The sequence below is a fragment of the Trichoderma ghanense genome (genome assembly GCF_004382785.1).
Source record: "Trichoderma ghanense strain CCMA-1212 chromosome Unknown scaffold_15, whole genome shotgun sequence".
Lineage (NCBI taxonomy): Eukaryota > Fungi > Ascomycota > Sordariomycetes > Hypocreales > Hypocreaceae > Trichoderma > Trichoderma ghanense.
This window is the reverse complement of record NW_027395678.1, coordinates 476,483-502,567: the sequence shown is the minus strand read 5'-3', so window position 1 is coordinate 502,567 and position 26,085 is coordinate 476,483. Positions and strand designations below refer to the sequence as shown.

At 55.5% G+C, this 26,085-nt stretch overlaps 10 protein-coding genes across 10 annotated transcripts; 4 read left to right on the top strand and 6 right to left on the bottom strand.

The window, feature by feature from the left end:
- Window positions 1-441: 441 nt before the first annotated feature.
- Window positions 442-807, bottom strand: CCMA1212_009254 (uncharacterized protein; the record flags this gene model as incomplete). Its single annotated transcript, XM_073706342.1, has 1 exon — window positions 442-807. The coding sequence occupies one exon, from the start codon at window positions 805-807 to the stop codon at window positions 442-444; it is 366 nt and encodes a 121-aa protein (XP_073555208.1).
- A 3,099-nt stretch (window positions 808-3,906) lies between these two features.
- On the top strand, window positions 3,907-4,961 carry CCMA1212_009253 (uncharacterized protein; the record flags this gene model as incomplete). Its single annotated transcript, XM_073706341.1, has 3 exons — window positions 3,907-4,120; window positions 4,199-4,341; window positions 4,386-4,961. Coding segments are annotated over 3 exons (933 nt in total), but the record flags the coding sequence as incomplete, so codon positions are not given.
- A 1,647-nt stretch (window positions 4,962-6,608) lies between these two features.
- Window positions 6,609-7,611, top strand: CCMA1212_009251 (uncharacterized protein; the record flags this gene model as incomplete). The annotated part of the gene is made up of 2 exons (XM_073706340.1): window positions 6,609-6,706; window positions 6,812-7,611. The coding sequence occupies exons 1-2, from the start codon at window positions 6,634-6,636 to the stop codon at window positions 7,609-7,611; spliced, it is 873 nt and encodes a 290-aa protein (XP_073555212.1). The 5' UTR covers window positions 6,609-6,633.
- A 529-nt stretch (window positions 7,612-8,140) lies between these two features.
- Window positions 8,141-8,506, bottom strand: CCMA1212_009250 (uncharacterized protein; the record flags this gene model as incomplete). The annotated part of the gene is made up of 1 exon (XM_073706339.1): window positions 8,141-8,506. One exon carries the CDS (start codon window positions 8,504-8,506, stop codon window positions 8,141-8,143), a length of 366 nt encoding a protein of 121 aa, XP_073555211.1.
- An 873-nt stretch (window positions 8,507-9,379) lies between these two features.
- CCMA1212_009249 (putative transporter MCH4) lies at window positions 9,380-10,988 on the top strand (the record flags this gene model as incomplete). The annotated part of the gene is made up of 2 exons (XM_073706338.1): window positions 9,380-9,884; window positions 10,003-10,988. The coding sequence occupies 2 exons, from the start codon at window positions 9,380-9,382 to the stop codon at window positions 10,986-10,988; spliced, it is 1,491 nt and encodes a 496-aa protein (XP_073555288.1).
- Window positions 10,989-11,553: 565 nt separating this feature from the next.
- Window positions 11,554-12,793, bottom strand: CCMA1212_009248 (Phosphopantothenate-cysteine ligase CAB2; the record flags this gene model as incomplete). Its single annotated transcript, XM_073706337.1, has 2 exons — window positions 11,554-12,480; window positions 12,599-12,793. The coding sequence occupies 2 exons, from the start codon at window positions 12,791-12,793 to the stop codon at window positions 11,554-11,556; spliced, it is 1,122 nt and encodes a 373-aa protein (XP_073555289.1).
- A 969-nt stretch (window positions 12,794-13,762) lies between these two features.
- Window positions 13,763-15,558, bottom strand: CCMA1212_009247 (uncharacterized protein; the record flags this gene model as incomplete). Its single annotated transcript, XM_073706336.1, has 2 exons — window positions 13,763-14,102; window positions 14,180-15,558. 2 exons carry the CDS (start codon window positions 15,556-15,558, stop codon window positions 13,763-13,765), a joined length of 1,719 nt encoding a protein of 572 aa, XP_073555296.1.
- A 1,296-nt stretch (window positions 15,559-16,854) lies between these two features.
- CCMA1212_009245 (uncharacterized protein) lies at window positions 16,855-17,931 on the top strand (the record flags this gene model as incomplete). Its single annotated transcript, XM_073706335.1, has 2 exons — window positions 16,855-16,928; window positions 16,998-17,931. 2 exons carry the CDS (start codon window positions 16,855-16,857, stop codon window positions 17,929-17,931), a joined length of 1,008 nt encoding a protein of 335 aa, XP_073555294.1.
- Window positions 17,932-18,524: 593 nt separating this feature from the next.
- Window positions 18,525-19,559, bottom strand: CCMA1212_009244 (uncharacterized protein; the record flags this gene model as incomplete). The annotated part of the gene is made up of 1 exon (XM_073706334.1): window positions 18,525-19,559. The coding sequence occupies one exon, from the start codon at window positions 19,557-19,559 to the stop codon at window positions 18,525-18,527; it is 1,035 nt and encodes a 344-aa protein (XP_073555295.1).
- A 2,902-nt stretch (window positions 19,560-22,461) lies between these two features.
- CCMA1212_009243 (Uncharacterized protein) lies at window positions 22,462-23,289 on the bottom strand (the record flags this gene model as incomplete). Its single annotated transcript, XM_073706333.1, has 1 exon — window positions 22,462-23,289. One exon carries the CDS (start codon window positions 23,287-23,289, stop codon window positions 22,462-22,464), a length of 828 nt encoding a protein of 275 aa, XP_073555292.1.
- Between the last annotated feature and the right edge of the window lie 2,796 nt (window positions 23,290-26,085).

Genomic DNA, 26,085 nt, shown 5'->3' with positions numbered 1-26,085 from the left:
CTTGTGGCCACGGTTAGAACTACTACTAGGGTATGCAGGTGCTTCATATGGCCATCGACTTTGAGGCTCCTTCTTGCAATGAACTGCAATTAGTCCACATTGCCAGAACTTTTATACTAATAGTTCAGAGATTATTCTGACACGGCGCGGAGCAGCTATTACTACTGCTCAACTTACATACCTTACTAGGTATTACCATGAAGCTCCTCGCAGCAGCTTGCGACGCACGCGGGAAGCCGATGCATCTGGTACGGGCGATGAAGTACTGAGGTAGTGAGGTACAGCCTTGATGCAGCCGGTGGCTCCTCCCGCTCTTATCTGCTAGCGGCAGCTTTATCTCGCTGACCAACTCCTCTGACATGTGCTTGTGGGACTCCATCTCCAAGCCCCTCCAGCCCCTCACGTCTCGACCTCTTCACTCTTCCTTCGTCCTCTCCTCTGCTATCCAGTACCAGTACCAGCAACCAGCATGTTCCTACCTTTTCTCGCCTCTATGCCCCAAAACAGCGCCACACAGGCAAAGACAGCTCCGTCCGAACCCCCCCTCTTCTTCTTCTCTGCCCACCTACCTGGCCAACTAGCCGCCTCCCTCCCTTGCAAGCTCTCGCGATGCTCAGGCCCTGTCCCCCCGACTGTTTCGTCCTTCGGCTGCTCGTTGGCCTGCTGCCCCCACCCATCTGGGTAGCTGGCAGCGGGCCACGCGCTCGAGCCGGTTCGTTCTCGTGCATCGGAATCGCCAGCCCTTGTGCATCGACCAGCAACCCTGGCCGCTGAGTCCGGCAAAAAGGCTGCAGAGGCACCAATCATGGCGTCGCGACGCCGCTATTGGACCAGCGACGCCGGTGCTAGCTGAGAGAGGCAAGCCGTCGGTAATGGACGACCGTGGGCACAAAGAGCAATAAGTCAAGGTAGGTATGGAGTACGGATATGTACCTCGTCCCTCGTCTTTCTCTCGTCTGCCCATTCCATTCCCCGATTCCACAGCCAGAGAGCCCACCAGGTCAAGCGCTGCTACCCTGCGCACCCACGTTCTATCGAGCAGCTAACGAGCCGTCCGGCAGGGTGCTCGGCCCAGCCCAGCTCACGCAAGGGAGACAGGACGAAGAGCAACTCGACGAGACTCGAGTGGCAAGGGCTCGTCAATGTACAGGTACCGACACGAGTAATAGTGTGTGTGCTCGCCTCTGCGTGTGTGTGCTTTGCCAAAACGCCGAAGACGAGAACTGCCGCGAGGTGCCATCCTTGATACTCGAGCCAGCTCTGCAATTGTGCTGCTTGCTCTCTGGTCGGTCGCCTACAGATCGGCTTTCACTTTGCGGTTCCTGGATCTCGTCCAATACTGGCTATATCCCATCCATGGCCGGTACGCCACAGACTCGCTATTCAATAGTGTCGAGCCAAGGTCAAGGGGAATGGAGAGTACTCGCACGAACGTCAAAACAAGTCCAAAGCGCGGCCTCGGGACCTTAACCCCGAAGGGCCACACCCATTCTTACCCGGCTCGTCGTTCCGCGATCCCTCGTGCCTCTCTATTTTTACCCAGCTGGAACGGCGGCTCACCGATTTAGGCTCTTTGAGGGATCCTACAAGTGGCGTTGCCTGCCGGAAAGGCCCCCCACACCGGGCCAGAGACAAAGGCTGCCTGCATTCTGGGTACATACAGCAGATTGGCCGGCCGGTTGCATGTGGCGGTGATGCCTGCTTGCATGTTGCATGATGGATGTTACTCGTCATTGGTCCAGGGCCAATGAACATCACCAGACCCAGCTCGTCGCCAAATGGCCTGGCCACTGAATACAGGTACGATCTGGGCAGCTGTATTCTGATTGATTCATGAAAGTATCCGGACTCGGGTGATTATTCTTGTGGAACGTGTTCATGTCGTCCCAACGACTATCGTGCACGAAGTGCATACGGACAGACACTGTACTGCCTACTCGGATGCGGTGGTGGTACTTGGGGATACCATCGACAACCTGTTTCGCAGGTCGGGATGAGATGACCCTGGCGCTCTGGATGCTACTCGCCTCGCGCTCTCACGGCTCACCTCGCGACCTTGATTATCCGAACACCATGGCTCAGAGGCCGGCTATTCTCAAAGCCAGATTTGCAATGATTGACGGGCGTCGGGTGGCCTGCTTTTGACGACCGACGCTCCAGCCCACGAAGTCTTGGTGACTACTACGGTTGCTCTGCACATGCATTACTATCAACTCCGTCACTCCAGGTATTACTCGTATAGGGCCGATATATCCCGGCTAGTCTTTGAATTCCTAGCCAAGTATGAAGGTGTCCCTCTCGTTCGTCGCCAGCCAAGCTCCAAGCGATCGTTTCTCGGACCCTACATGCATATCGGCATCGAACCGATCCAGGTGTTTCATCTCTCTGTTGGTGCTTCGCACGTCCTCGACCTCTGCTATACTTCCGCGTTGCTTGTTCCGAATCCTCCGGCGTCTGTGTCTGCTCATACAACAAATCAGAGAGTCTTCGAGGAAGACGAAGTGCCGCAGAATAGGGGGTGCTGTACGCCAAGCTCGTTGACAATGTACATATGTACGAAGCCCTACTGGCCGCATACCAGTCCCAGACACCCAGGGTTATTCGGGCCTGTCAATGGACGCCACAGAAACAATACCCCCGGGCCCCGGTCATCAATGTGCGATGGCTCAACACACAAGAAGAACTTGACCATCTAGTCAGCTCGGGCATAGTCAAGCGCCACCGGCTAGAGAGACGCCAGCACCTTGGGAGGACGGCGACTTGGGGATGAACAATCACAAGTCCTTCCCTTTCATCCCTTCATCCAGCCGTCTTATTCTGACCCTGTCTTCTTTCAGTTCGTGCACTGAGCTACATGCAAAATGCGCTCGAACCCGGGGTTACACTCGGTCTGATCTGCCGAGACAGCTCAGCCGCCATCCATCGGAAGCAGGCAGTTCGTCTCGACGGCTGAACAAAAACGGTGGTTGAACATGCGGAACTGTTCTCAAGATCCGGCAGTTGCCCGCCACACTTGTTTCGCCGCCGGCCGTCACACATATTGGATCACTCGAATGTTGTTAGTCCAGGTGTGACAGTTACACTCAAGTTGTACGAGCCCTATCCTGACTTTCCTGACATCTAGACCGAGCTCGTCTCCGGCAGCAGACTTGTTAAGAGGCCAGGCTTCTTCCCACAGGCTCCGATGAATTGAACCAACCCCTCAAGTTACTGTCTGGCTGGGCCTCTTTTAAACGCCCTGCTTACTGCTTGTTGATTCCTCCGCCGTCGCTACTTCGTATCCGTGATGCTGCCTAGACAGTGGGCTACAATCCCCATGGATGCTCATGCGACGGGCTCGAGCAACTACATGTTGTAGCTTCGCCATCTCACATCGACCCACGGCGTGAGTTGTGCCCAAACACGAATGGATCATCTTGGGCAAGTCCATGTCCCTGTGGGCCACCATCTGGTCAAGGCAAAGTCTCAATCAGGGCTCTGCGGCTGGCCTTTGTGCTTGTAGCAATCGTTGCTTTACGCCTGGCCTATGTGTGGCCATCATTTCCTTTACCCAACAAGCCCCGGCATCGCCCAGGCGAGCCGATCATTACTCTTTCTGTGTGCGGAATTGTGGACGTCTCTCTTCCATCGTTGACGTCGACGAGCAAGCGGGTACTTGTGCGAAGAAATAGATGAACACAGGAGACCTGGTCGAGGAGGAGGAGAGAAAGGGAAAGCTACCAGTACACTCATTGCTATTCATCATCACCGAGGCGGCGCGATTCACCGTAGTCGCTCCCCCGGCCGTCCCGTTTGACATCGCTTCTCACCACTGATCGAAATCCCTCTTGATGAGAGGCTCCTGGTTCACGGCAGTAGCGACGCTGCGTCTGCTCATAGCAGTCGATGTGACTATGGCACGGACAGACACCGCAGCTTTCGAACCAATCCGTCGTCAGCAATGTCCAGCCGCCGGCAATCCCGCTGAAGTTGGTGAACACAGCGCCAGGGAAGCCGATCAAACCAGGAACTGAGCTCCGTATCCTCCCAGTTGGCGATTCAATCACCTACGGCTTCCTGAGCGACCAAGACGGAGGCGACGGAAACGGATACAGGCTGCGACTTCGGCAGAATCTATCAAGTAAGGACCAATCAAGTCTCTCCAAGACAGTTACCGGCATACCTTGACTGTATCTTGTTGCTAACACGCTGAGTGCAGAAGACAAAGTTGTGTTCGCAGGCACAGAGACAACCGGCAACATGACAGATGGCTATTTTGTATGGAAAGACACAACCCCTCACCTGCAGTCTGCACATGTGTCTCACGGGATGCTCATGAGATGCGAGCGGATTGATATCTGTGTCAACTCACAAGCTAATCGACTTGACCCTCGCTGCATCACCAGGCTGCTTGGAACGGCAAGACGATGCAGTACATCTCAGATCACGTTACGCCCTCGCTTGAGCAGCGCCCAAATATCATCCTGCTTCACGCCGGGACAAATGACATGAATCCCAACGGCGCCATTTCCAAAGAGGGCCACGACCCAGTAGCTGCGTCTGAGCGTCTGGGGAGCCTGGTTGACAAGATGACGGCATCGTGTCCGGACGCCGTCATTCTCGTCGCCATGATCATCGGGACCTGCAACGCCGAGCAAGCTCCGCAGACGAGGGTGTTCCAGTCTCTCATCTCCAGCGTGGTAGCACCCAGACGCGAAACCGGAAAGCACGTGCTGGCGGTGGACTTTTCGACGTTTCCGCTCGACAAGCTGAGGGACTGCATCCACCCGACAAACGAAGGATATCAGCTGGTTGGATACTACTGGTATGACTTTATCGCTCAGATTCCGCGGGATTGGATCACGGCTCCGGTGGGAAAAGATCCCCAGAGGCCGGACGCCCAGAACTTGGCCATGCGACTGGGGGCAGATAGGCTTCTTCTGGGCCTTTCGGGTCTGTTGGTTGTATTGATGTATGCTTGAGCCAATCGACCTGCTCAGTCTTGCCCACGCTTCGTTTCCGGCTCATCAACACTCGGCTTCGTCATATCCAAGAAAGCACTATAGTCCTCAATCTCGCAACTCCAAACACATACGACCATAGGTAGTGGAGAATTCGGGGTCTCGTCTGCTCCCCCAGAGACAAACCATTAACCGGCAGATTAGTAGTCAGGTGGGTGACCACTGGCGAACACCGGCTGTTGTATGTTTTTTGTTATTTTTTGGTTCTTCTTTCCTTTCTTTCTGGTCCTTTTGCTTCGAATGGACGTGGACTTGAAGTCGCTCAAGGCATTCGCTTTGTCTAGACTTTGAGAGGATCAGCAAGTGATGGCGGAAGCGAATCACGATGATGTGTATTTTAACAAGTATTTTGTTCTTAGGAGATTGTCTATAAACATAAAACCAGTAGAAATACTAAACTTGCTATATGATGTAGATATAGAGGTATGTTGTAAAAGACATGAGGTTGAACTCGATCCATGAACTTGCAAGGGTTAATAAGATAGTCATCTTACATGTTAGATATTCCCAGTATTACCTGAGACCTACTTACGCAAGGTATAGACGTATATCTACCTACCTAGGTATAGAATGAATCCATTGGGCAAATCTACCTGCTCGCATTGGGTTTCTTCCAGTTGAGCTAAAAAGAGAGAAAAAAACAAATCAGAAAATGAACCCATGTTCCAAAAAAAAGAGAAGTCCAACTTCATAGGGCAACTGGTGAGCTTTGCTCCCGGCAGGGCTTGAACCTGCGACCTTCGCATTACCAAGACTAGTAGTCGAAACGACCCCAAAGTATTAGTACGAAGCTCTAACCAACTGAGCTACGGAAGCCCTCGATATGATAGGCCGTCCCCTAACCCTAACTATACGACAAACGCAACTGCTGGGGCAAGATTCGGTGGGACTTGGAATTTCGTCGCATGTTTTCTCCTTTCTGTCTTCTGGCACTTTCATGTATTACGTTGCGTTTCCATGTATTGATAATGCAAAGCAGATCCCAGAGAAGAGTATCACTTCAGCTATATCACGAGAATACTCACAGCATCCCGATGAGGATTCCCACCACGCTCTATATCTCCTCCAGTGTCACGGCTACACAGCATTGATAGTCCGAGTATTTCCTAGGGTAGGTGTCACAAGCCGCCAGGCGGGCTTGAAGGCAACTTGTACATCGGACATCTCCCCACATCATGATATTCGTGCAATAGATATAAGACAAATAGCACAGTGAGGCTCTTATCATAGGGATACAAAGGGGTAGCCGTATTGCATTGCAGACCAAAACACTTTCTCCTTCCATTGTCCATCCAGCGGAATGCTCTTCTTATTCGTGTATTAATACCAGGCCTCACCACATCACGCCTCGGGGGTCGTTCCGCTTAGTCATCCATAAGCATCGCCAGGCCCCACTATGACCTCTAGTAACACCATTCGGCATCTCAACTCTGGAAGGGAAACAACCGAAGAAGCAACATCAACAACATCCGATAAACCACTGTCAACCCGATTTTCGCCAATTTCCGTCCAACAATCCCACCTGAAACATTTGCTGATACGCGATCCAACTTGACTCTCATAAACATCACGCGCGACAAGAGGAAATAGCAAATCCCAGCCCAGCAGAGATCCATCTGCAATCTGCCGAGCCATGCCAAAAGAAAAGAACTACAACCCCGTGCAAGCCCAGCGCAAAGCTGACAAGGCCCGCGAGATCAAAAAAGGTACGTCGAAAATCCCATCCCCTCCCCAAAATCTGTAAGAGAAGAAGAAAGGAGAAGGAGACGGACAGAAACAAAAGACTAACAAGCGGCGCGCCCACCAAACAGGAAAGGCCGAAGCGCAAGGCCGTCGCAATGAGAAGCTCGCGCGCAAGAACCCGGACCGCATCCAGAAGCAAATCGACGACCTCAAGGCCGTGACCGCCAAGGGAGGGAAGCTGACGCGCCACGAGGAGCTGGTCCTCGAGGGCCTGGAGAAGGAGCTCCAGCTGGTGCGCAAGGCCAGGGACGCGCTGGGGGACAAGGCGCCGAGCTTTGGCGGGCGCCCCTGGGATGGCTCGAAGCCTGGGGCGCTGGGCAAGCGGAGGCGCGGCGACGATGACGGCTCGAGCAGCGACGAAGACGTGCCGGAGGACGTGAGGAGGATACCCATGCCGAGAGACACGCCGCCGCCGATACCAAAGGCCGAGATGGACAAGTGGTACGCGAAGCGACGGGCAAAGCGGGAAGCCGAAAATGCGGCTAGGCGGCGCGAAACAGGCGACGAGGAGGCGCGTGACGGCCAAGACACATCCAAGGACACGACGGGAGAAAAGGGACAGAGAAATGCGCCGCCAGTGGAGCCCAAGACGGTCTACGAGGCGAAGCCGGTGGTGAGAGATCTCAGGAAAGAGGCCGTCTCTGCATTTGTCCCCACGTCGGTGCAGATGAAGATGAGCAAGGGCAAAGGAAAGGGCGGGCTGATGGAGCCGGAGGAGGCAGATCGGCTCGAGAGGGAGGGATACCTGAAGACGGCTGGGGGGCGTGGGCGAAATGGCGATGGGGTTGGAGGAGCACAGGAGGTGGAAGACGAGCAAGTGGCTTCTCGTCATGTCATGATGGAGGAGGTGGAAGACGAGGAAGCATGAGAGATGTGACATTCGCCATCTCGCCTCGTCTTATTTGCATGGTTTGGCGCATTCCTGATTCTGGTCACGGCGTATTTGGACAAGTCTCTTTTCTGTGTTAGTCGAAAGTTGAGCTCTATGGCTTGATCCTCATGGGGGCATGGATAGCAAGCCCGATTTTTTTGCCCTCGTTTGAGTTGGCGATAACCAAGGCAGAACTTGAATGTGTTAGGTCGTTCGGGATACCGATTGGTGGCCGTCATGCCCGCGAATCAAATTCTCCAGCCTAATGTACTGTGGCACTCGATGCAACAGCATCCCGGGGCTTTGGTAAGGTTAAATCCTGTTGGGTTAGCCGGCCATGCATATGGGATGGAAGAGCCTGTCGGATGATGGCATTCCAACATTCCAACGTCACGCAGATGCAGAACCTTTCAGTTACCTCAAGCTCTCAAGTGCCCGTCTCACCTGACAGTCGTTTCCCCTGGGAGACAAGAAGGGAGAACAATAGGAAGAGAAGGCTGAAGTCCCCCCTGAAGTCTCTCGAGTCTTATTCTCCTCCCTCTGCCACCTGGAATTCCGTATCCACTGTAAGCAACCACAGTGGCCAGCTTTGTGTCATCTCCGGACGTACAAAGTATACCAAAAGCTCCATAGAAGGATCTTTTCTTCCTCTTCGCCCCCGTCCCATCCTCCACGAATGGAGACTTCCGATAGGTGGAGCAGCCCGGAGTGCTCCGTCTCCCGCAGGAAAAAAAAAAACCACCAAGGAGCCGCTAATCTCAGCTACTTGGCAGCGCCTCTCGGGCTCTCTCGGGGCGGCGGCTTGAGCGGGTCTCGTCCTCTCTGTTTTGGGGTCCTGGAGACTAGCCCAGTGATTGCCGAGATGCTTAATTGCAGCATCGTGTCTTAGCATGACGGGAGGCGCGAGATTCGGGTTGTCGTCGTTGTCGTTGTATTGTGTTAGTCGGGCTGTTGCTCCTAGATGAGATGGTTGTCATCAGAAAGCCGAGAGCAGCAGCGGCCGTGTTAGGAAGCAAAGCCCGGATACGCCATTTTCACGATGGTTGATCTCATAACATATAGCCACCCCGGCTAACAAAGTCGATCCAGCGTGTAGTAGAAGTTGGGCTTCAACCGGCAATAACCAATGAAGTGGACCATTGAAACTGTAGAAAGCAGAGATGAGAGTGGGAAAGTCTTGTCCTGTCAGAACGGACAGGGTCCCGCCTCGGTGACTAGGGAGAAGGCCGGCGGTGGAACTGGCGAAGCAGCAAATGACGAGTTTCCATTACCTACACACGGCCTTTTGTGCCCTGAGTCCTCGGCGCGCGAGCTCTTCGATCTGGTGCTTGGGTTCCACTCCGACAAACGGTTTGTCGCCCCACGCCGACCGCGGATCTAAACGATTAGCATCCATATAGGGCGCCAGCTTGACAACCTGCAGCGTCAAAATGCCAAGGCCTTGCTTCACTGGCTCAACCTCTCTTCTTCGTCCTCTCTCGCGGCTTTGTTTTGTCCATCTTTGACAAGACAACTCACAAAGCTTCTTTTGGTCTCTTTGCTTCCTTTCCTCTTCACCTCCACCTTGTCCCCCTCTTCATCCCTTTTGGTCACCATCGAAAACTTGGATAACCTGTTGACAATCTGTCTCCGTCAAGAGGTTCATTGTTGTTGGTCGTTGATGAATCTACCTGAATCCTGAAAACCGGAAGCAAAGCACAGCGCAACTCGACAACAACCCTTGGGACTCTTAGGGGGGCCAACAAAGGAAGCAACATTGGAAACGATGGACGCCCTCCAGGTCAACTCGAGAGCGGTCCACGATGATGCCGAGCACGAGCCCGAGATGAACAGCTTTGGATCGTCGTCAGACGAGAAGGAATCGGTTGGCGTTCCTGAAATGGTTGCCACGACGGAAGAGCATCGTCAACAACAATCCAGCCAAGATCTGGAACGACAACAGACCATGAGATCAACGACATCGTATCAAGAGACCTATCCCGAGGGCGGGCTCCAGGCATGGCTTGTCGTTGCGGGCTCCTGGTTCGCAATGATCGCCTCCATGGGTCTGATGAACAGCATCGCCGTCTTCCAGGCCTATACGCTCAGTCACCAGCTTGAGGGCCACAGCGAGGGCACCGTCGGCTGGATCTTCTCCATCTACACCTTTCTGGCCTTTTTTGGCGGCGTCTATATCGGCCCCGTCTTTGACAAATACGGCCCGAGATGGTTGCTCATCGCTGGGTGCGCGTGTACCGTTGGCGCCCTGGTTGGCATGAGCTTTTGTACAGGTACGACTTTGTTCAAGTGTTTCGCTGCTTTGACTTTCACACCACGAATTGGGTCACATCCCATCTCTTTCAGTTCTTGTCTTTCCATTCTTCTGTGTTGTTTTTTTTGTTTGTTCAGTGTCTGTGTGCATTCCGTTCCTGTTCATGACCTTGCCCCGTTTCCTTGTGCCCAAGGCTGACCCTCCAACCTCAGAGCTGTATCAGTTCATCCTCTCCTTTGGCATCCTCGGCGGCCTGGGCACCTCGCTCACCTTCACCCCATGCATCGCCGCGGTGGGTCACTGGTTCAAGGCCAGACGAGGCTTCGCCACTGGGCTTGCGTCGACGGCGGGAGGCATTGGAGGCATAGTCTTCCCCCTCATGCTCACCGCCTTGTTCGACCGCATCGGCTACGGCTGGGCCACTCGAGTGCTCGCCTTGATATGCCTTGTGTGCGGACTCGTGGGCGTCAGCCTCGTTCGATCCCGTCTGCCCCCTGCCCAAAACGCAAAGGCCCATCCCGACTTTCGCATCTTCCGGCAGATCCCCTTCCTCCTGACGACCATCAGTATCTTCCTGTTGGAGTTCTCGCTCTTCATCCCCTTGACCTACATCGCCACCTACGCCCAGGACCGGGGCTTTGGCACCACCTTTGCCTACCACCTTCTGCCCATCATGAACGCCGGCTCCGTCATTGGTCGAGCGCTCCCAGGATACTACGCCGACGTCGTTGGAGCCTTCAACGTGTGCCTCTTCTCCGTGGCGCTCTCTCTGGTGTCATGCCTGTGTGTTTGGCTGCCTCTGGGCCATACAAAGGCGGGCATCATCGTCTTCTCCTTGCTCTTTGGCTTCGGGAGCGGCAATAGCATTGCCATTGCGCCCGTGTGCATCGGCCGCATGTGTAAGACGCAGGAGTACGGCCGATACTATGCCACCACGTACACGGTCGTGTCGTTTGCATGCCTCATCGGCATCCCCATTGCCGGCAGCATCGTTCAAGCTGACGGCGGCTCCTACACGGGGCTCATCATCTTCACCAGCTGCATCTACGTTGGATCAGCGTTCTTTCTCGTTCTCGCCAAGACGTGGCAGCTGGGTTGGAAAAACTGGCGCGCCAGGTATTGATTGATTTGAGACAAGTCATCTTTCGTCTCCCACAGAAACGACGAGCAAGCACACAGTCACCTGTCCTTTGTTTTTGTTTGCTCCCGTCCATTTTTGTCGTTCTGTTCAGGATGGGAAGCGGTTATCATGACCAGGTTCATTGATAGATATCCACAAGGTTCGGCGACGGCGTTTCGGTTCATCATGATGAAGGAAAAGGAAAATGTTTTCACGCAATGAAGGGAAAAGCTCATGTTTGCATTTGTATCGCATTTTGTCCTGTTTCTTTGTACGCATGCCGTTATGCAGGTGTGTGTTATCTAGGCCGCATATCGGGGGCCGAGATTGGTGAAAAGCGAATCATAATGACTTGTATTAAAATGTCCCGAGGTTGCTGCTGCTTTAGTTCCTAACCCGCGGTGCTGAGTGGTATCGTGAAGTCCAATGGCCCAAAGTACAGGCTCTCCTTCTCTCCGAGTATTTAAAGAATTCTCGTCCCTACTGTTGCTGTCAGTACTTTTCTCTGCTGCTATGCATCCAGTTCCTTAATGTGATTTGGCCTCCAGGAAAATGGCCATTGTTAGATCTATTTCTTCTCAACGCTGCTTGACTTGGCAATGTGATCGTCGTGAAGTTCTGCCACAGCTGGTATAATCAGAGCTTCAATCTCCTGTTCTGGATCGCCCTCTGGAACCTCGTCCGGTCGAAGCGGCCGTCCCTCGGCATCGCCCCAGCCGCCGTGTCGGGCGACGCGGAGCCATCGGTCCTCGCGGCCCGGGGCAACAAAGACAACCTCCCATTTGCGCGTGGAGAGCAGGTTCCCGATGACGAGGTGATGCTGGTAGCGCTCAAGGCTGTAACGTGCCTTGTGGACGAGGATTCGAGGATCCGTCTCAAGCTTGAAGCTGACAATCATGCCTAAGGGAGCCCAGCCTTCGACAAGGCTCTTGAGGAACTTGGGGACAGGGTCAAGATCTATAATGAGGCGCTTGGAGCGCGGCACGCGAGGGGAGGCATCGAAGTTGTCAAACGTCTCTTCGTCCTCTATCTGTGGCGATGGTGACGGCGTGTCCTTGGGGTAGAGCTTCTCAACGATGTTGGTCGACTGGATCTTGTGCTCGGAGAGGCGCTCCGGCGGGACGAAGAAATCGGACACTGCAGCTGCCAGATAGAGCAGGCCGCTGGCGCCAAGCGGCGCCATAAGCCGGGCCACTGCGCGGAGCTCGTGCAGGTAGTCGCCAATGGTGACGAAGGGCAGCAGAAGCAGCATGTTGTTGCGGCGAGCGCTCTGGTACTTGCGCAGGACGTCGAGGATCCTGTCCGAGTCGCTGGGCCTAACAGCGACGCGGCCGTCGGAATCCTCTTCGAGGAGGTCGAGGAGACAGTCGGTGGAGTGGGAGTAATGGCGCGAGTAAGGGAGGAGGCTGAACTGGCGGTGGAGGAAGATGACGGCGTAACCAGCTGAGAGGAAGTACTCGGCACTGGTAGCACCACGGGTCCCGGCAGAGAAGTTCTGATTTGATAATGGAGTGGTCTTAGCATGATTCCTTTGAGGTCATCCCAATTGATGAGGAGATTGAGCAAGACAAGGGACGGGGCTTCGGGAGGGGGAGCAACAGTGCTTCACGTACGTCGATGAACCTCACAGTGTTCTTCTCCAAGGGAACAGTCGTTCCTCCAGAGGTGACGAGAACCACCCGCCGGTTAGCCGCAGCATGTTGCGTGATGAAGGCCTCGGCTAGCGCCGTGTGGGCGGCCAGCTGCTTAGGAGGGGCATTGGAGGCGAAATAGGCGTCCTCAGCCTGGGAGGACTCTGGCGCAGACATGATGTCGAGCTTTGGTGGTGAGTTGCTGCTGCCGCTGTTGTTGATTTTGTTGTTGTTGGAGTAACTGAAGTGTAGATTACCGAGTCGGAGGTTCCAATAAGGTGCGAGCACTTTCCCCGTGTTAGAGGTAGGTAGAGGTAAGGTATGGCGGGGTTATCTGATAAGGGAGATGGTCAACCCCAGAGCGGGAAAGAGCGACTAGCGAGAGGCCTACATACAATGGAAGGTGCTTTATTTGCAAACGGGCAGGCAGAAACTTGGATAGTCGAGGGAAGAGGTAGTGCAGTATCCTGTACAAGGTAGATGATTGAAAAAGAAGATTGTGGAAGCGAAAGAAGGAAGAAGCACGGCAAGCAACTCGCATCGCGGCGGCTCATATGTATATCCAAAGGTGTGCTCACAACTACGAAGCAGCTCCCATCATGCCATGGCCAAACAAACTGAGCCAATCGTGGTACGCAAGGGACGTCTCTCTCTCTCTCTCTCTCTCTCTCTCTCTCTCCCCTCGTGCCAATCACCGAATTCCAAGGTAAAAAGAGTCCAGTCAACGAGCATCAATGGTGACACGACATCTGCAGCTCATGCCCCCCTCTACCAACAGCACAGCATCTGCCACCTACTTACCTACTCAACCCGCCCACCTTGAGGATACTGACCCCGGAATGTCCCCTGCATGCAGTGACAGTCATGTAGACCGAGACAACTCTGCCGGCTCCGGCTCAAGATTCCCATGGGCCGAAACTCCGAACCGGCGCCGCAACCGGCTTTCGGCTCCGTATACAACGTACGTGCAGTAGGAAACACCACTCTCAACAACTTACCGTAGGGAAGGCATAATTCGTTGTCGCCTCACACGTGCATGAGTTTCAAAAGGAGCCAAGTCAGCATGGAAGAAATTTAATATCTATATACATATATGGTCATTCAGCGGCTACCTATCCAGTGCCCACCCACTCATACACACTGTCTCTATTTGCTGCTGCCGCTCCCCGCCAACCTCCACGCTCTCAGCGGCAGGCTCTGCAGGTGCAGCACCTTGGGCTTGATATACCAGACAAATGTGGCCACGCCAAACAAGACGCAGAGAATGTTGACGGTGTAGTATCCGTCGCGAATCATCTCGCAGCTGCCGCCGCCGTTCAGGCACCGCTCCTTTTCTCCCTGAATGGCGCATGAGAAGGACTCCGTGACGAGGGGGCCCTTCAGGTTGCTCGTGCTCCGCGAGCCGGGGTGGCATGTCGCGACAGTAAACGAGTCTACAAGCTTCAAGACGAAGTAGCGAGGGAATGTGCCTCCAAGATTCGAGACGCTACACAAGAAAGACTGTCAGCACGTTGTCAAGGTCGCCCGGCGCAAATGCTGCAAAGAAAATGAAGAAAGACTCACGTTGCGAGGAGCGTCATGTAAGTACCTCCAATGACCGGATCGGAAACCTTGGCGTGGAATGCCGAGATGGCCACGAACATGATTGTGTTGGTAAACGTCGAAAACACATGCTCGCCAATGACAACAAGGAGATACCACGTCGTCACACCTTCCGCAGGGAACATGGCCACCGTGACCTGAGCAATCAGCGCAGCCAGCAGACGGCCCGCGAAGCCCCAGCACCACAGCCGCATGGGCGTGTACTTTTGCGACCACATGCCGGCGTAGTAGCCGACTCCAATCTCAAAGGGAAAGTCGATCAGCACCGTGAGAGCCATGTTGTCCTTGCCGAAGCCCTTGTCGAGCAGCTTGAGATTCGTCACGCCATCATTGGCCTGGAAGCCAATCTTGGCAATGAGGTGCACGATGATGATGGTCTGCACGTTGCGCAGCTTGAGAATGCCCCACATGATGCGGTACACGTCCCAGACGCCATCCTCGTTCTGCGACTTCTCCTCACGCTTAAGCAGGCCCAGCCCGATGGTGACGAGGATGTACGTCCAACCCCAGAAGGTCAGATAGCCGCCGAGCGAGACGAGACCGTCGTCCGAGGGCGTCTTCCGAACCCACTTGTTGGCAAAGTCGGAGGCGTTGAGAGCGAGGAAGACGGTGTATGACATGAAGTGGCCCGCCGTCAAGCCCACCGTCTGCGCCGTCGAGGCATACGACACGTTTCCCGGGGTCAGCAGCGTGAGGGCCCAGCCGTCGACGGCAATGTCCTGCGTCGCGCACATGAGCACCAGGAAGAACCACCAGAGCATGAAGGACCAGACGGTAGGGCCCTCGGGCTTGCCAATCTTTTCCATCATCTCCTCCACGTTGGATCCCAGCCAGAGCATGCCGAAGCCGGACAGGAACTGGATGGGCACGATCCACGTTTTCCGCCGGCCAATCTTGGAGCTCCATACCGCGTCGACAAAGGGACTCCAGAACAGCTTGAGCGAGTAGGGGTATGACGCGAGGCTGAAGGTGCCGATTTCGCCATACGACATGTGGTTCTTGAGCAAGAAGGGCACCGATCCCATGGCCAGGCCCATGGGGATGCCCTGCAGGAAGTAGAGCAGGACAAGCAGCAGGAAGCTCCTCTGGTCCTGCGCGGGTAGCTGGAAGAAGCCGACGTCGGTGGTTGCCGGCGACTTGGGCACGGGATCGTCGAGGGAGAAGGACTCGCGGGAGATGTGGTTCGCCGCGATGCTGTCTGAATCGTGGTGGGTGGCGGTCTTGCGCCGCATCTCAACGCCGTTGCTCATCTTGCCGTTGCCGTTCGCCTCCCGCTTGAGCGAGAGGGTAGGGGAAGGCTTTGACGAAGGCGATTGAGCTCGTCTTGCACGGGCACCCATATAGCACGATGTAAACCCGCTTCGAGCCGGCAGGGCACAAGATCAGGGAGGGTCCGTCGTGCGGTTTGGGGCGTCGTGCGCGTCTCGGATCGTCGGCGGGTTTGGGGGCGCACGAGAGCGGTAGCGAGGGAAGGCTTGCTAAGGTGCTGATTTGATCGAGACTCGTAGAAGCGACGGCAACGTAAAACAGCGCAGGCGAGGCTCGGGTTGCTCAAAGGACTGGCGGTCGAGAAAATCGTGATGACGGTGAAGCGTATAGCGTGAGGGTCGATTAACGGCGACGACAAAAATGCCACTCGAACAACGGCAGAGAGAGGAGAGAATGAAGGTGAAGCCGCCAGAAACAGTCGGCGCCGGAAGAGAAGAACGAACGGGATCAACAGTCTGCCTATTGCATCCAGGCAGCAGCCGCCAGGGAAAACTCAAGTGTAATGGATTGTTGTTGTTTTTTGGTCCCTTCTGCTCTGGATTGGTGTGGAAGCTACCGTGGCCTCAAGGGCGTCCCTTGTTTTTTGGTCGGTTCGGCTTACAAAAGACGGAGGCAAGCCTTGGTTGCCACTCGAGTCCAACAAGTGCCAAAGTGGAAACGAGCCAGCGGAGAGAAACCCGTCACAAAAGACCCCGAAAGAAGTGCCCTTTTTCTTTTGGCAGCCCAGGAACCGGCACTAATGTCTGCTGTCAGACGACTTGCAGTGAAATCCAATCTCTTCCCCGGAAATGCTAGACAACATGACGGGATGTGATCTGCCAACCCTACAGAGGTTCGAAAGAAGCAGTGCAGTGTGCTCAAAGCAGGGACTTGTACCACATACTGTACTGACACTTATTACCTCTATCATCATTCATCTCATTCGGATCCAATACGAACTGCTCCACAGGCTGCAGCAGACTCGACGATGAATGGATGAAACGGGAGATTGAGGAGCATCGAGATGCAGCACATGCACAGCACTAACCATTGGCGCTCCAGTACTCGCATTCAGGCTGTGGACCGCCTGTAATTCGGCGCTCCCACAGGGCGGGGAAGCGAGCCCGAATGGACGGATGCAGATGCTGCCAGGGGCATTCTTGACTGTTGCTCTTTTGGGGAATTTCCTCGGCTCGGCTCATCGCATGACAGGGCCTTATCTTATCGGCGAGGGTCTGCATCATTGGTGGAAGCTGTTTGCCATCATGCGACCAAATGCTGGACAACAACAACAAACCTTCCAACATTCAACACCAGATTTCAACCCCCATCGAACGAGACACAGTTTGACGCGCTACCTCATGTAGTCCTGCCATCGCATACCAGAGATGGACCCTACGCTGGATGAGCTGCAAGTCGACCCTCTCGATGAGGAAATCGCATCTCTCAAGCAACAAGGCAAGTACTCGCCAAATGCCCAACTTCGATCGCGCGTCAAAGCAGTTGCGTAACGCATCGCAGCGCGTCGCAGCACGCGCGCTCGCAAGCTAACAGCTCCTCTCCATCTCGTCCCTACAGTTGCTCATCTGCGCAAGACCCTCAAAATTGAATGCTCCACCATCCTCTCCTCGCCCTCCATCCAAGAAGCCCTCATCTCCTCCCTGAACCCCCAGCCCTCCGCCAGATCGGCCGCCCTGCGCCCCCGCAAGCCCCGAAGGTCCGCCGAGCGCGACGAGCAGCTCCTCCTCGCCCGCTCAAAGCAGCAGGAGGCCTACAACCAGCAGTGCCTCTACCGCATCGCCGCCTCCGTCACCGCCTTCAAGGTCCGCGATCCCGACCCCAGCGCCGTCGACGGCGGACACGTGCTCGGCCTGCGCTTTGAGATCATGACGCGCGGCCAGTTCCTGCAGCCCTACTACGTTATGCTCAACCGGCCTTATCCCGGCAACGCCAAGTTCCTGCGTATACATCGACACACCGTTCCGCCGGCCATTCCGCTGCCGGGCCTGGCAGCGAGACACCTACCCGCGCCGAAACAGCAGATAGAAGGAGGAGGCGAAGGCGATACATTACCATTGCCGCCTAAACAAGACCTCGAGCGGTTCGTCAAGTCTTTGAGGAGGGAGATCATGAGGTACCACAACAGACTAGGCGTTTCTGCGGATCTGCGACGGAGCCTGGGAGCGCACAGCAGCCATAGCCTGATGGCAGCCGACGGCTCATTGCCTCCAAACACCATTGTCGACGTGAGCATTGCGGATACCGAGGCGAAGCAGATACGGCTCACCTGGGCCGACGAACGAAACGGCCGCCTGGCCATGGACGACGACGGCAGAGTGGTCAAGTTTATGGTGTTTGGGGCGGAGGGGAGGGACTGGGAGACTACGAGACAGCTCGGAGAGAGCCAAGGGCGCGTCGAAGACGTGGCTAAGATGTTGGAGGAATATGCGGCTGGAAGGGAATAAAAGCATCGTTCCAAATCTCTCGAGCAAAGCGAGGCGTTCATGGGGTTTTAGATGGTAAGCACGGCGCCCAGACCCGAAAAACGAGGTCAAGCATCTTTATGGGCAACAGAAATTCTACGAGACTGGAGCATTTTTATTCGCTTTTCAACATTTTCAAGACATATTTATTCAGGGGGGAAAGAGGACAGTATCGAATCTAGATACCCATGCAACGTTTACTGCACGATACAAGGCACAATCACACAAAATGACGGCCAGAGTTATATAAGCAACAATCAATTCAATCACAACAGATTATCAAACACCCGCCTCGTATACCTCCGACTGGCCACGGATAGCCATCACCCACCGAGCGTATATCCAGCCTCCTTGCACGCCAGCGTAGCCCCATCGCGAGAAGATTCGAAGATTAAGTAAGTACTGTACTCAATAAACAAAAAAAAAAGGCGGTGGGCGTGTTGTCCCCACCAGACGTCCCATAAACTCATCAAGGTATGTGCAGTCCAACTACTTCTGTGTCCCTCCGGAGCATTACATACAACTGCTGATACAGCTCTCCCCAGCTTCACTTCTTGCACACTTTGCCTTGGCCTTTACAGGAACAGGGCAGCAACGGCACCCGCGAAGAGAGCCATGCCAGCGCCCTGGGTGCGGCTGACGGCGCCGTTGGGCAGAGGAACGGTGCCGTTTCCGGTAGGGAGAGGAGCGGCGCTGGGAGCAGTGCCGGCAGGAGGAGCGCAGTAAGCGCCGCTGCAGCTTCCAGCAGGGCTGGCCGGGGCGGGAGCAGCAGGAGGGGCGCTGTAGGCGGGAGCAGAGGGAGCAGAGGGGGAGCCGGCGGGCGAAGACTGAGCAGGGGGGGAGTAGGCGGAGGTGGGGTAGGCCGGAGCAGAGCTGTTACCGGGCACGGGGTAGGCCGGGATGGAAGAGGCAACAGGGGCCGACGCGGGACCGCTGGGGACAGCAGGGGGGGCAGTCAGAGCGGGAGCCGAGCTGCCAGGGACCGGGTAGCCCGAGGGGGCGCCGGCAGGGCCGGTAGCGGGGAGAGTCTGCGTGCTCAGGGTGACGACGGCCGTGTTGGTCGGGAGAGGAGAGTTGGCCGGCGAGGAGGCGGCCGAGGGGTAGCCGGCAGAGGACGGGGCCGGCGTCTGGTTGGCCGTCTTGGTCTTGGCAGCCTCGACCGGGCAGATGGTGACGGTCTCGGGGACGACAACGGTGGTGGTGTGCTTGCCGTTGGCCGGGCAGTTGGTGACGGTGGGAGCGCAGCTGATGACGGTGTGCATCGAGGTGACGCTGACGGTGCTGGTGGTCCAGACCTGCTCGGGCTGCTCGGGCTTGCAGCTGTCGCCGCAAGGGTGAACCCAGTGCCAGCCATCGCTGTCCTCATCGTCACACGAATCGATGACGACTCCGTGGTGCGACGGGTGCCACACGTTCACGTGGCCGGGAGGAGGGTTGGAAGAGGGCTTCTCCGCGGCAGCCGACGGCAGATCGAGGCCCTGGGGCAGATGGAGCTTGAGGTCGGCGCCAAGGTCGATGGTCTTGAACATGTCGACGTTGAGGCCCAGCTCAAGAAGGCTGGTACCGGCAACAGCCGTGGCGGCCGTGGCAGCAAGAAGGATAGACTTCATGGTGATGGGAAATGAATGTTTTGAGTGAGTGGACGGGTCAAAAGAGCCCAAAGGGGTGCGTTGAAGAACAAAGAGCGGAGGGGTGGAAGATGCAAACGAGGCTTGCTGAGGGGAGCAGAGTCAAGAGAAAAGCTCGGCATCAAGGAGGCGAGATAATGGGTCTTAAGTAGCCCTTCAAAGAGTGATTCATCCGAATCAAAAGACGCCTGTTCTTCATCTCTCATCCAGCCCCTCCGCATCCTCCGCTTCGCCCTCCCACAAGACCCAGTCTCGGCCCCTCCCCTGGGTCCTCGTTTGACAACCCCGTTATTGCGGGCAGGCTTGAAGAAGGGGCTGGCTCAACAGGAAATTGGCCACAGAGACAGCGGTAGTTACACCGGAGGGGACGAGAACGTTGCATCCCTCCTAGCAAGCGAAGATCAGAGGCGGAGCGACAAGTGTGTATGTACATGCATACACGCATACCGGCAGTAATAGCACTACCGGTGGTGATAGCAGAATGCAGTAATAACAGCGGCATCAGAAGTGGTCGATCCTGACGCAGGGCTCCGTACATGAGCGGAGCACGGCATAGTCGAAGGCCTGGGAACACCCAGTTGTACAGTAGTTATGTCGTGTCATTGGCAGTCTCAAAGTGACACTAATTCGTCTTTCCTCTTCCTTCTCTCTCTCTGACTCTCTCTCTCTCTTCGTAGGCTTGATTCAATCAGATGCTCTCATCGTGGTCACATCAAGTCTCAGCACGAAGCCCGAGGGAGAGACAAAGGGCCAAGAACGCAGACCGAAACAAGCCTTGTGCCCTGGCATGAGGCGGCCTTGGGGTAGATCGGATGGATTCTTTGTTCCTGCGCTAGCGGCAGGAGAGAGAGCCTCGCTTGAAGAAGCACCGCACATCACACTTTCCAGCACTTGCTTTAGCGATATCAGGGTCTATGCTCCCTTGCCTCATTCCCCCCTTTCTGGACGTCTTTTCCTCTCCTGGAGAGATGAGTGGGGTGGGCAGTTGCTCGCTTCCTGTTGATGCCCTTTGAGTCAGTTGCCGAGAGGGACAAAACGAGATATTGAGCAGGCATACGGTTGGCACTGCGAAGCACATCTCGCCCCAGTGGACTTGGCATGAAGTGGTACATACTATACGCATCGTCGAATGAACTGTTGGAAGGATGTCCAAGTTGAGCGTACTTGTGTAGCTCGAGTCAAAGAACACCCCCTGGTCTCCGGGACCCCGGTCACCGGTCGATGGAGCCCCTTGAGTCTGATGAATTGTGGAGGCCGGTGGGCGATCTTCGCACGCCAACTTCTGCGGTAGCACGCGGGTGGGCTTGCTCGGCTTTTGGCCACAGCCGCTGAAGACTCCTCGCAACCTCATCAATAAGCTTGTCTGAGACGGCAGTGGGTTGAGTGGCAATAGGGCACGGCATCTGCGGCTGTGATACGAAGTGCCTCGTCTGATGTCCAGTGGCGGTTGTGACACCAACGCTCTGGCGTATCACTTGTGCTCCGTCAATGACCTTGTCGCTTCACGGCCACTGTTCCGTCTTTCATCTTCCTCTTCATCTGCGCCAACACTGCCCCCTACTCAGACAACAACCTGCTTTCCCGTACAATTTGGGCATGGCAGCCGGAAGTACACCGGCCATGGCGGATAGGCAGGCCCTCACCCCCAGAAGCTGTTTCATTTCCGCGCTCCTAATACCGGCCACGCTGCTTGTACGTACTAATTGTACGATATCACATGAACGCCAAGCTGGGTCCTAATGCAAGGCAAGCGGCCATCGCCTGTCCAGCTATGCTGTAAATAGCATCGAACAGTCTGGGGAAAGAAGCGAAAGGGCGACAAAGGAGAAATCAGACAGACACCTCATCAGCCGGACCCTGCCATAATCTCCACTGCCGGTGGCTAATCTGGATCCATGATATTGCCGGCCTGTCATGGCGGGCTTCTCGAAGAAGCCAGTCTTCCATCGCCGTTTGCTGCAGACGCGACGGGGCAGCCAGGGAATAATCAAGATGCAGCACTGAAGAACAAATGCATATCATAACAAGCAGAGCCTGCCTCAACCAGAGACACCCATCCGTCCATGTTCTTACATGTGATTGGAGCTTGGCAATGCAACGTGCGCAACAGGCTTCGTTCGACAAACTCACTTGGCCACAGTAGTGCCAACACGTCCAGGGTACAGCAGTACAATGATTCTTGATCCCATCACCTCGCGCTTCACCTTGTTCGGCGGCAGGGACAGCTCGTATCGCATGTGTATCTGTTGGCTCTATGAGCAGTGGCTCCCTGTAGATTTCGGTAGGCAGCATGGAATGCACACGACATGTGTCCCTGTTCAGGGGAATTATGATCTCGATCGAATAAAGACACCGAGCCAGGGGGGGGGGGGNCTGTCAGTAGTACCACTCTCCATCGGATGCTCCGACCTATGCTCCGACCTATGTTCCGACTTGTGCTCATCGTGCTTGTCTGTATAAAATTTTTATCTCCGCTTCAATGAATGCAATTCAGCCATCATCCAGCACGACACCGCAGCATAACTCTTGTCGATTCTGCGTCTCTTCTCCTCGTCCCCCCCCCTCCCCCCCCCTTCAGCGTGCCACCGATGTGGCTCGTCCGACAAGTCCAACAACCAGGCTCCGTCTTTGCTGAACACGCTGCTCAAAAATGGAGAATTCGTCGCACACAGAGACAGGCGGAGCGTGGTGCCGGAATGCCAAGTCGCTTTATCATGCATTGTCGGGTAGCTCCATGAGATCTGCGGCAACGCAGGGCCACAGCCGCGGACTCCATAACAAAGAGCAGGGCTTCGAAGTGTTGGGCAGGACAAAGCAGGGTCGTTGATCGGGCAAAACATCATGCGCGTCGTGTGTGTATGTATGCTTGTGTGCCCCATCCTTATCACCAGTCCAGACGTTGTCTTGATGCAGGCGGCGGAAGTGTGATCGTGCCAGCGGTGCCAGAAGTACCATTGGTTGCGTCGTCCGCTGCTGCAGCTTCCACTCGACCATCCCCATCGTCGCCATTCTCGCCATGGTCGCCATCGAGCACAGACCGGTCAATCTTCCAGAACTTGACTCGCTCGTCAACGATGGCGGTCCACTTCCTGATGAGGGGATGCGCCTTTGCCACATCAGCAAACAGCACCTCGTCGTCTTCGTTGGCTTCAGGGTTGACGTCGTAGCTCCAGTTGCCGTCAGAGGCCCAGTAGTCGGAGCTGAAGATCTTGGGCACGCTCAACTCTTCTCGTGCCTCTGCCAACAGCTTGGCTGCTGTCTTGGATCCTTCGTTCTCGTCACCAACCCGGTCCCGGGGCGTGGTTTTGAGAGCGTCCTCGATGCCTTCCAATATGCCGAGCAGCTGCCCTGCCGCCAGTCCTATCGCAGCACCGAGGCTGAAGCCCTCGTCGAAGCCGGCCTGGATGGTCCGCTCTTTTGCCGCCGAGATGCCCTCCCGATATCCTGCAGTGGTGTGCTCTGTCTCGAGCCGCCGCATATCGGATGGATGAAGAGGGTTTTCAGGTCCGCCTAGAGCCGAAACGACCGCAGCAACGTCGTCGCCGGAGCCCAACCCTACCTCAGTCTCAGGCCCAAAGACATCGTCGAGGGAAAAATACACGCCGCCGGAACCAGGGCCATCCTCCGGCGCCGCTGCCTGGCTAGAGTTGCCGCCCCGGCCCTGCGCGAGATACTCGTCATCCATTGACTGCTCGACCGGGCGAAAATGCATGCTTCCTGCTTGCTTTGGAAGATATCAGCCTACAACGGAAGGTACTGTAGTGGGAGGCACAGCAGGTAGAGAGGCCAGCAGGAGGCAGCAGGGCGTTGCGTACGCTCCAGATGGGCACTCCGTACCAAACAGTTACGTGTGTTCCTCCTCCTCTCTCTCTCCCTCTCACTCTTCCTCTCTCTCTCTCTCTCTCTCTCTCGCTTCTTCTCTCTCTGTCCCCGAGCTGGAGGGCCGAGGCGGCTTCGGATAATATGGACAGGAGCAGGGGGGACAGATGCTGCCGTGCCCGGATCGGTGCGAGTTCTGCGGCTGGTAGGTTGCAGTATCTGGCGTGCCTGTGCCTGTTTTTCGAACTAGGTTGTATTATTCCGTACTAGCATTCGAAATTCAGCCATGGATCCCCCCCTGCTTCATTAGTCACATAGTGCCAATCGTTCTCGGCCGAACTAGCACGATGCAGCAGGGTGGTAGTGGTGCGTCTTACCGTGTGCCTTGAGGCGTGTCTTCAGAGACACTGTGCTGGTTTCACTCGAGAAGACGAAGCAAAGCCGTCCAATCCTGACGATGCTGCGTGCGAGGCCATGATGCAATCCGCGTTCCAAACAGCCGAGACAGTGCGCGTACAGTCCGGCTATACCTCATGCTAGCCCGATAGGTAAACAGGACAGGGCCGGGGAAAAAACGAGCAAGTCGCCCTGCACGCTCTCACCCTCCCTTGCTTTGGTGGTTGAAAGGCTTCTGAGTTGTCGGTGACACAAATCAGGGGGAAAAATAGAGATGGAAAAAAAAAAAAAAAAAAAAAAAAAAAAAAAGCTGCGCGTGCAAAGTCGACACCGCCTCTCAAAGAGGATTTGCTGCCCACAAGCCATCCTCCTCTTGCTTCACTATCTCACGTTTCTTCTCTCGCCATCATTTCCTTTTGTGTTTTTTTTCGCTCCCTCACTTGACCTTCGAACGCCCTTCAGCTTCAGGAGGAGTGAAGAGAAATCAACGACTGAGAGAAAGAAGACTCTTCTCCGTGAATGATGCCACTTTGACGTAGCCTCGCCGACCTCTCCAGCAAGCACCTTTCGTACAATCTATACTTACCTTACATACATTTTCTGTATGCGTGTGCTGTCATATCATCACTCCTTTCCGGGAATAGGTAGTCGTTATTCTTGGTCCATTCCCACTCCTTTGGCAACACCCTCTGTTCCTGAGCTGTCGCTCTGTATGCACGACGAGGGAGGCTCTGTCGCGTAGACGTCCGTGATGACGGTGACGCTCGTGTCTCTCTCCCTTGCCGTTGCGACACGACACGACATGATGCCGATGCCAACACCAGCACGCAGGCGCGCATGTCGAACGCACACACACACACACACACACACACAGACACACACACACGGCCTCCCTGCCGAACAAATAAGAAGGCAAATCTCGAATTCGAGAATCATGCCACGTATTCCCTACCCTCCGGATTTCACCGTTTCCATTAATCATCTGGACGCCCTTGTGGCGGTCAACAGATGGGCTCCGCAGCAAATCGTCCATGCATGAGCTGTTTATGGCGCATGGCGTCAACCTTCCATCTCAAGGCGGTCAGAAGACGAGAAGAAGGGAAAGTCGGGTCAATGCTTGCTTGTCTTGCTTGTCTTGCTTGTCTTGCCTGCTTTGCCTGCTTCGCCGCCTTGCTTTTTGCCCGTTTGCTTTCATGACCCTGGTTGCTGCCTGCGTGCCTGGTCCGGGGGGTGTTCCAATCAGCTCTCCAATCCCATCGCCGTCGTCGCCGTCGTCGTGGGTGTCGTTGTCATCGTCGTCCACCATCACTACAACGACACCACCACCACCACCATCTTTCTATCACCAGTCATGCCGGCCCAGATGCCCCGTCTCGTCCTGTCCGGGCCAGTCTGAGCCCGTCTTGTCCACTTGAACGGTCAAAGAGGTCCATCACATGGAAGGATCGCTCTCCCCAGAAAAGGACATGGATAGATGCAACGCCACGACAACAGCAACAACATGATCCTCGCTCACGCCAGGAGGTCGAGGCACACCAATGGTTTCGTCCGCCTTGCGGTAAGATAGAAGCACTCATGCAAGTCCCTGATGAGTTGTCTCATGTGGCCAGACCAAACAAAGCTTGCCGAGTTTCCTTCGCATCTCCATCATGGGTCGGAAACGGTAGAACCCAACGGTAGGTCGCAGAAGGAACATCTGCCCGAGCGGCTGAGACTCTGGTCCAAACCTATCACGGACCCCATCGTGCCGGAGCTATGGGAGGATCGGACCGGCCCCACCACTGCCATGGAGCGGGACGACGGCGCTCCATGTGGCTTTCTTACACGTACATACGTGTATGTACATACGAGGACGCCGTAAGCTCCCTCGTGATCCTCTCTCTGGCGCGCCATCTCTCAAAGAGGGCCAACGGACACCCAAGAGAGGACGCTTGTGCCCATTGGAGTAAACGTGCCAGCAGCTGAGTCGTCCCCCGGCCCCGTTCGACGTCAGGCAAAGGAGCCATCCGGGCATGGATGCCTCTACAGCTTGCATCTGCCATGCCATGCTGTGTTGTGCTGTTCCTGTAGCTCTGCCAAGATCTAGCTGAGTATCGAACCAGAAAGCTGTGGGCTCATCCAGGAGTGGGCTCCGGGGAATCGCTTGGATGTCGTTGTTTCGTTTCCCTGCTCCATCCACGACGAACCACTTGTTAGGACGAGTGCGTTGTTCGACGTGTAAGCAAGGCGCTCTCTCTCCGTCAAGGCCCGCTCACCTTGCCACCAGGTGATGGGCCTGCGAGATGTCTTCTCC